Consider the following 9,281-nt stretch of genomic DNA (forward strand, 5'->3'; position numbering starts at 1 on the left):
TATATCTCATACACAACTTATGTATGTAGCCTAAAGGTATTTCTACACAGAATTTTAAATAATTTTATGCATGAAATAAAAGTTTCATGGTGTGGAATTTTCTACTTGTGGCATCACGTCAGTGCTTGAAGCTATGGATTTTGGAGTGTTTAGATTTTGGATTAAGGGATGCTCACTCTGTATCACTTACATGTTTATCAATGATGATTAATGACCTTCTTCCTTAAGATCTCCATAATATCACTTCTTTTTCAAAATGATGTCCCTATCTCACAGATGAAAAATTTTAAAGCTTGCTCTTGACTGCCAACACAAACTGAATTTTCATTTGGACTAAATATGAATTATCATGAACAGCTGCAAAAACATTTTAAGTCAAAAAACATTTGTACTATATAAAATAATACCCTTTTCTTACCAGAGTCTGGCAAAGAATTAAGATCTGCACATAACACAAGAGGAATAGTTCCAAATTCATCCAATACACTGGATTTGAGGCTTCGAGAGGCTTTATCAATGATATTCTTCACTTCTGAGAGGAACATCATAGTTTGTACCAACTTCACATCAGAGTATTCAGGGTCCCAATGCATATGGGCATTAGCCACAAGAATAAGTTGTTTTTCTGGTCCAAGATGTGGCTTTCCAGCTACATTAGATAAGAAGAAAATAAACAAAAAAAACAAAACCCCACCCATCAGGCCATAGATTCTTAGTCTGAAAGCAAGTTAATGATATCAGAGTCTCAGAATAGAAAAGGACCTCAAAATTTACCTAATAATTCTCCCTCTATTCACTGACCACAACATGCAACATAGACATCTAAATGTCGGGGTGATACTTCTAGTTTGGAATTCACCACTTGTATCTACACACCCCATTCTATTTAGCATAGTTTGATTTTCAAATAGTTCTGTCTCCTTGAAATTTTCAGTCTTAGTTTACATGTCCTAAAGATGAAGAATTAAATCTAAGCCCTCTTTCTTGGATACTAAACATTAATTTCCATTGTCTATCTTTAACATCCCTCACATTAAATATCCCAACTATTCAGAAGTTTTACTTCTCAGCATGATGGCTACTTTAAATATGCTTTGAATTTGAAGTAAATGGACTATTTTCCAAAACTCAAGACCTTTAACATAATTATTACAACAAGTAGATTAGGAAGACAAGCTAGCTTACAGAATATCATTGACAAGACACTATGAAAGTATATAGAGTTTTTATCCACTGGTAGTTATTTTACCTAATATTTATTTCAGTGTTTCTTTCATGTGAAAAATTCCTGAGAGCAAAAAATAAAAGTTCTTTTTAGCTATATATCTTTTTAAGGTTTGTAATACTTTTCTGAGCAATGCTTTCTTAATCTTAAGCTTTGTGGAAAAAAGAATGTTTTAGAAAAACAAATTCTCACTGAGTTTCTTCAGGTGTTAGATAAGACCATTAATATATAATGAGATGTCTGTTTTTTATTCTTTTTGAGGATGCTAATCAGAATTATTAAATTTTAGAAGTCAATTTTACAGAAAGTGAAAGGGCCACTCACATGACATTTCAATCAATTCCTTTCGAAGTTCTAGCAGTACTGCAACTCCAATGTTATCTTTTGTCATGACTCTGTTCAGCATAGCTTCAGACCCTTCTGAATTTGCCATTGCTAGCTGATTAAATTCAACAGTGTGTTTCTGAACCAAAGAAAATCTAGAACAGAAACAAAACACACACATAAACAAAGAATAGGAAATACCAAGATGTCAGTGTTGTGGGAAATAGTTTTCCCAAATTTCCTTAACAGATATGATGGCACTTAAGTCACAGTATGGAAAATCCCTCGCACTCAGCACCAACCTTCTCACATCCATTCAAAGTTTTCAATGTTATTGATATAAGTAACATCTTGAAATACCTTTACAAATTAATGTAATGCCATAATCTTCTATTTAGATTTCATGCTGAAATAGTCTATCTTATAGTTTATAAATAATTCTTTTCCAAAATATAGGTTTAAGAATCCCTCTATCATCCTAGAGGGAATGTTAAGGATGTAGTATAAAACAACTGGAGTTAAGGTCCTAGTAAACACCTGAAGAAACAGCAGCACCTTAAGTATGTCTACAAAACCAAGTTATTTCTGAAGATTAAAAACAAAAACAGCTAAGACAATAGTATTGTTTTCTTGATTAGTAATAGTGCCTCATTCTCTTATTTGCCAATTAATTTCCACACCCCTGGCCCCCATCCTGCAAATACCAAGAACATTTCTCCTTTTAAAAAATGAAAAGACTTACTTTTCTGTCTTGAAGAATATTGCACAGCCATCAACATGTTTTCTTTCTTGTTCTGACATTGTCCTAGCTCGAGACTTAGGACTAAAGAATCCATTATAGCCACGTTCTTTCAGTTCTACCAGAAAAAAACCGTAATACTGTTCTGTTTCAACCTCCTGCAAAAATTGTAAACGGCAAAGTTACTTCACAGAACAAAAATTAGCCCTATATATTAACTCTGTATGTATAGTCTTTTAAAGCTTGAAGTCATAAAGGACTGAGCTAAAGATTAAAGAATGTAGTATCTGTTCAATCTAATTTACCTGGAAGCAATCACAGCATATATTTGTCCTTTTACAGGTACCAGTTATTGCCAGGGTCAATTCTTTGTTGTTAAGGAGTAATGAATGGGAATACACACAATCATATGAATGTATATGTCTTTACATGTTAGGACTGATGAAATAAATCATAGAAGCAGAAGAAACATCACAGATTGTAATTTCAGCCCCATGAGGTGACAATGACTTGCCCGAGATTTTGTAAGTTATTATGAGAGGTGGACTAAAAGCCAAAATTACTGTGCATAAGCTCTAATCCTTTTCCCATTATGCACTAATTATTCTTTTCATACTAGTGGTAAAGTAAAATTACAGAAGTAATGCCACAATTTTACTTTGCCACCCAATTAAAAAACAGTGTGCAGAGACACAACAGCAGGGAAGCAGGTGAGTATTTAGCTACTATTGTAAATGCTTAAAACCTAGCTCAACACATTTGCTTTATGTGATAGCACAGTGTTGGAAAGCAAAGCAGGTAATACACTTAGGATTCACTAAAAACAGAAAAAAGCTGGTATTTCAAGAAGTGCTGAAGCTACAATTTCAAATGCACCAGTGTAATGTATTCTAGTGTATTTGTTCCTTGCTTTGCCAATGTAGTAAGATTCTTACAACTTAAACACTCTTCTGTGTGACTTACCTGAAGACTTATAATATCAGCATTGCAGCTTAAGATTTCTTGAATAATGGCCTTTTTCCTGTAGTCCCAATTTAGTGCCCATGATGGACAGTAGCCGTATAACTGCCGGGTCGCATATTTATCACAAAGAACATTATAGCACATGACAGAAAACAAGGCTGTAGAAAAGATAACCTTACTTATTCACACACATGGCAGGAAAAAACAGGCAATTTCAGTAACAGTTTTCACTTAAACGTTAAGTTTGTCGTTATTCAATGTATATTACTAAAAAGTTACTATATGCCAAACACAGAGGATATAAAGATAGGTAATGAAAAGAGATACACGAACAAATTAGAGTATAATGTGTTATCTGCTATAGAGGTAAGCACACAAAGTTTGAAGCTAAAAGACTTAAGGTCTTGAGTCCTTCAACCTCTAAAACCAAGGCTCGGGGCTGGGGATTTAGCTCAGCGGCAAAGCGCCTGCCTGGCAAGCGCAAGGTCGTGAGTTCGGTTCCCGGTACCGGAGAAAAAACAAACAAAAAAAAAAAAAACCAAGGCTCCTCATTTCTCTACTTCTGCCATTAGGTCACTGATTCTTAACGTAGAATATAGAAAACCACAGGTATATCTGAGAGATGGCATGACTTCAGATCCACCCAATGCAGTAAGGTGAATATCTCAATAAAGTAAGTCACATGAATGTTTCAGCTTCCCAGTGCACATAAATACTAACATGTATACTATATTACCATCAGTGTGTAGTAACATTTCTAAAAAAGTGCATGTAACTGGAAGATACACTTTAGTTCAAAAATGTCAATCACTGTCTCAGCTATTAGGAAAATGATGATGGCAGACTTGCTCAGCATAGCGCGCCTGCAAACCTTCAATTTATAAAACAAAGAGACAGTATCTGTGAAGCACAATAAAGCAAAGTACAACAAAACAAGGTCATACCCATAGTGTTAATTCATATAAAAGGAAAGGAGTATCATAGACCAAATCTTGCTACACGCAATGGGAGCTTCCAAACTATTTTCATAAAATTTAGGTTAAATACATTTGGAACATTTTAAGATTTGGAAACTTTCACTATAGAAAGATCTTAGTTACTCATTTAAAAATGAATTTGACTGACGCTTTATGGCAGGGCTTCCCAGCAGGAGCACTACTAACATCTTGGGTGGGTAAACTGTTGTAGGGACCTTTTAGCAGCACTGTTGGCTTCTACCCACTAGACGCCTGTAGCATTCCTCCCAGTTCTGATAATCAAAACTGCCCTTTAGACATGCTAAACGTCCCCCAGGTATAACACTGCACCCATTTGAGAAATTCACATTATAGCATAGCACATGCAGAGGACAGATGAGCAAGAATGAAGCCTCTATTATGACCTCTCAAAACAATCAACCATCAGCATTCTGCCTTAATGTTTGCTGCCCATTACCAAAAGCAGTGATGGTGAATCTTTTAGAGCCTTCAATAATGAATAGCTTTCTGTAGCACATGTGCCATAGGTTCACTACCACTGACCTAAAGCTTGTTAAGAATACTATAAGGGTTACTGAGACCAAGTAAAAATAAGAGTTAAAAAATTAGGTTACCAACCAGTTGGCCTTGTTCTGTCTGGTTCTTGTAACATAATCCAAGATCTTGGAGGTGGCTGTTCTGTGGAAACTAGTTAAATAGAGAAAACATAAAATTAAGCAATATTCTTGTATGTCTTCCTAATAAGAAGGCTTAAACAAATGACCACTTACTTCTTTTTGCAGTACCTGACAAATTATCAAGCAAATAGTTCAGTAGCCTTCTTGTTCCATCTGGTTCGAGAGAGAGGTTCAATATATCCTGGGTAAGTGGGTTTCCTAGAATATTTTAAAAATAGGTAACTGAAACTAAGATAAATACTAAAATATTTCAAACTTTAAAAAATACATTAAAAATTATCCAATTTTCTGTAACAACTGGCATCGTTACTAATAACTTACCAAATGAGAGAAAATACTATTTTCAGTTACTGATTTGAAATGTAAAAAATTTACACCATGTTCAACTGAGATACTCAAAAAAAGATTAATGGATTGATGTCAGTATAGAAGTGCTCTAGCAGTGTTCCATCTGCACTCCTCACCAACACTTTAAACAACAGAGACGGTAAAGATGATTAAAAGAGGGTATAACTAGATGGGGATGGGGCTAGGCGACTGGGAAGAGGGTTTACAGAAGAGAAAGATGATAAATACAATGAATCAAAGAGAAATAAAACTCCAAGAATGCCATAAAGCTAACAAGAAAACATCATAATGATAAATGTAAGTCTTGTGTTAAGATTTAAAAAAAAAAAAATCTACTGCATTACATAGGCAGACTTGGTAAGAGTTAACTTACTAAAGAAAAAAAAAAAATCCTGGGGCCACAGCCATTCATAAATTCAGTAACAGTTTTGAGCCAAAAACTAAAGCAAATACAGTAACTTACAAGTACCTTCAAGGTCTCAAATGCTCCCAGAAAGACTTCTGTTATGTGTAAACAAGGAATAACAGCACAGTGCAGTATTTCAGGCAGCCAAGTCCCTGCCCATGCTATACAAGTGGTGCATGTTATTCTGAATGCCACAGCTCCACTTAAGAAAGACTAGAGAAATGCAGATTGAAAAAGGCAGACAAAATTGTAAGGGATTTTAGCCATGAAAAGTAAAGAAAACTGAAAGGATAAAGTATTTAATAATGTTCACAACCCTAAGTAAAAAGTGACTGTCTCCCCCTCCTATACTCTTGTCAAAGACAACTCAAAAGCACAGTAAGAACCAACGGACAAGATCTAACAGGGAAGGCCAATACAGAATACAAGTGGTTGGCAGACATCAGAGATACTGAAGGTAAAATGTCCCACCCTGTGAAGTATATTTTCTTTGTAATCAAAGATGCTAGATTACAAGGATGAGAGAAATATCAAAGTTACCTGACCTTTAGGATCGCTTTCAGTTTTGAAGTTCTAAGAATTGCAAATAAAAAATTGTGCTACATAGTCTTTGCAAGAAAACAAGCAATAAAAGTCTGTATTTCTCCTTCATTCCTAAAAGTTATTTTTACTGGATATAGAATCTTGTGGATTAAGCATTTTTTAGATAACAGTAGTACATCAGTTCACAACACTTTTTTTTTCAAACAATTTGGTTCTCAGGCAAAAAAGCATTTAGCAGAGAATAAAAGAATTTGTTTTAGTTTGCAAACTGCATTGGGTGACAGACATGACCGTGGTCACCTTTCCCACACAAACACAAATGTGGCCATCTTTTCCAAAATAGTCGAACAAATTAAGTTTGTGATTTGTTGGTAATTTTGAGTGTATCTATTTGTTAGCTTTTTAAGTGGTTACTACAAGTATTATCACTCGTGGTCTACTGGTATTGTTTTAGCAGTTCAAATAAAATGCCAGTAAGCCAAAATTCTATATCCAGTAAAAATAACCTTTAGGAATGAAGGAGAAATACAGACACTTCTCATGTAATGATAAATTAAAAGACTCAGCGGTTAATAGACCTGCCCTCAATTTAACACTAAAGGAAGCTCTGTAAGTATAAAGGAAATGATAAAAGAAATCTTGGAATATAATCTGAAGGAAGAAATACAGTAAACCAAAAATATGAACAGACACGAGCTTTTCTTCCCTTTAGTTTTCTTAAGCATTTTTGACAGCTTAAAACATTTTATAACTTTGCTGTAACTGTAAATGTATACAGAAAATATTTTGAACAACTATTATAAATAGTCAAATTAAAAAAGACTGAGTTAAAATTTCAACATTTTATTTGAACTGCTAAAACAATACCAGTAGACCATGAGTGATAATCCACAAGAAAGCAGGAAAAAAAATAGAATGATAAAAACAGGAAATAAAAAAATACAAGAGAAAGAAATAAAAGAAGAATAGGAAAGGAAGAAGTTAAATTATCATTATTTGCAGATGACATGATACTCTAAAATAGAAGACCCCCAAAACACCAAAATACTTTAATTTAATAACCAAATTTAGTTCTGTAGTTGGTTAGAAAGTCAACATTCAAAAATCAATAGCATTTCTGTACACAAGTAACAAACTCACTGAGAGAGAAATTAGAAACAACACCTTTCACACTAGCATCCAAAAAAATGAAATACCTAGGAATCAATCTAAAGAAGGAAGTAAAAGACCTCTACAGTGAAAACTACAGTACTCTGAAAAAGGAGACTAAAGAGGATTATCAGAAAATGGAAAGATATCCCTCGCTCTTGAGTAGGAAAAACCAATATAGTGAAAATGGCCATATTTCCAAAATTGCTATACAAATTTACTGCAATCCCGATCAAAATTCCAACAGCATCTGACAGAATTAGAGAAAACAATCCTAAAATTCATTTGAAACCAGAAGAGATCTAGAATAGAAAAGGCAATACTGGGTAACAAGGCAAGGCAGGGAGCATCACAATCCCTGACTTGCAATTATATGATAAAGCTACTGTGATAAACACAGTATGGTATGTTCTGTCTCCCTGTTCCTGTCCCTGTCCCTCTCTCTCTCTCACACACACACACCAAAACAAACAAAAACAAAAAAACAATGCAGACCTGAGGATCAAAGGAACAGATTAGAAGATGCAGAAACAACTCCATTCTTTGGACATTCTCTAGACATTCTAAGGTCTAAAGACCTTATCTTTGACAAAGGTGTCAAATACCTTGATTGGAAAAAAGATGGCCTCTTTAATAAATGGTGCTGAAAAACTGGCTCTCCACATGTCAAAGACTAAAAGTGGATCCATTATCTGTCACCAGCACTAATAAAATCAAAATGGACCAAAAATCTAAATATTAAAACAGCAACACTAAATTTGCTAGAAGATAGCATAGGTAGAACTCTCAAACACATTGGTGTAGGCAAAGACTTTATGAACAAACATTGATTGCACAGGAACTATCACAAAGACCCAACAACTGGGATCTCATCATACTAAAAAGCTTTCACACATCAAGAGAAACCCCCAATAGAGTGAACAGACAACCCACAGTGTGGGGAAAAAATTTTGCCAGGTATTCCACAGACAAAGGACTATTATCTGGAATATATAAGGTACTAAGAAACAAACAAAGAAACAAACAAAAAACCCAGACCCACCCAAATTTAAAGACCCAATCCAAAAATGGGCATCTGAAATGAATAGACATTTCTCATATGAAAAAGTGGAAATGACAAATAAATATATGAAAACATGTTCAACATCACTGGTCATCTGGGAAATGCAAATTAAAACACTGAGATCCCATCTCACCCCAGAAAGAATGGTTATCAAGAAATCAACCAATAACAAATGCTGGAGAGGCTGTGGGAGAAAAGGAACCTTTCTCCACTATTGGTGGGAGTGTAGATGGGTGCAACCACTGTGGAAATCAGTGCTGAGATTCCTCAAAAAAGTGGGACTAGAGATTCATTTGACAGAGCTATTCCCCTTCTTGATATCTTCCTCAAAGAATTAAAAGCATCATACCACAGTGCTATATGCACACCCATGTTTATAGCTGCATAGTATGTAAGAGCTAAATCTTGGAAATAGCCCAAATGCCCATCAACTGATGAATGAATAAACAAGATTTTTTTATACAATGGAGTCCTATCCTGCCATAAAGGATAAGCTTGAAACATTTCTAGCTAAATGGATACACCTTGAGACCACATCCTTAAGTGAAATAATTCAGACACACATGTGTAAATACTGCATTGTTTCTCTGGTGTTGGAAACCGAAAGTGTAAATAAGGATCAATTGTACAATATTATGAAATAGTAAGAAAATGTTCAAATGGGAAGGGGAAGTAGGCAGGGAGGAGAGGGAAAGGAAGGAATGAAAAAACAGAAACAAAGCTTTTGTAAATGAGGGGAAGAGGAGGCATGGGGGAATGGGAAATAAAAAAGAATCAAATTGTATCGTGAACAGGTACAAATTCCCTATGATGAATGTGATTATTATATGTACCTAAAATGAACCAATAAATTTAATTATTAAAAAT

At 34.6% G+C, this 9,281-nt stretch overlaps 1 protein-coding gene across 2 annotated transcripts in view; it reads right to left on the reverse strand.

The window, feature by feature from the left end:
- The window catches only part of Cnot6 (CCR4-NOT transcription complex, subunit 6), a gene marked incomplete in the record, with an annotated part of 69,094 nt that overhangs the window by 8,860 nt on the left and 50,953 nt on the right, over nt 1-9,281 (reverse strand). The window contains 6 exon segments of one of the 2 annotated variants that reach the window (XM_005376002.2): nt 419-649; nt 1,550-1,704; nt 2,292-2,446; nt 3,252-3,409; nt 4,847-4,915; nt 5,014-5,103. In XM_005376002.2, the coding sequence (XP_005376059.1) occupies nt 419-649; nt 1,550-1,704; nt 2,292-2,446; nt 3,252-3,409; nt 4,847-4,915; nt 5,014-5,103 (858 nt within the window). 2 annotated transcript variants of the gene reach the window in all.

This window comes from Chinchilla lanigera, unplaced genomic scaffold (assembly GCF_000276665.1).
Source record: "Chinchilla lanigera isolate Chin_1 unplaced genomic scaffold, ChiLan1.0 scaffold00007, whole genome shotgun sequence".
Lineage (NCBI taxonomy): Eukaryota > Metazoa > Chordata > Mammalia > Rodentia > Chinchillidae > Chinchilla > Chinchilla lanigera.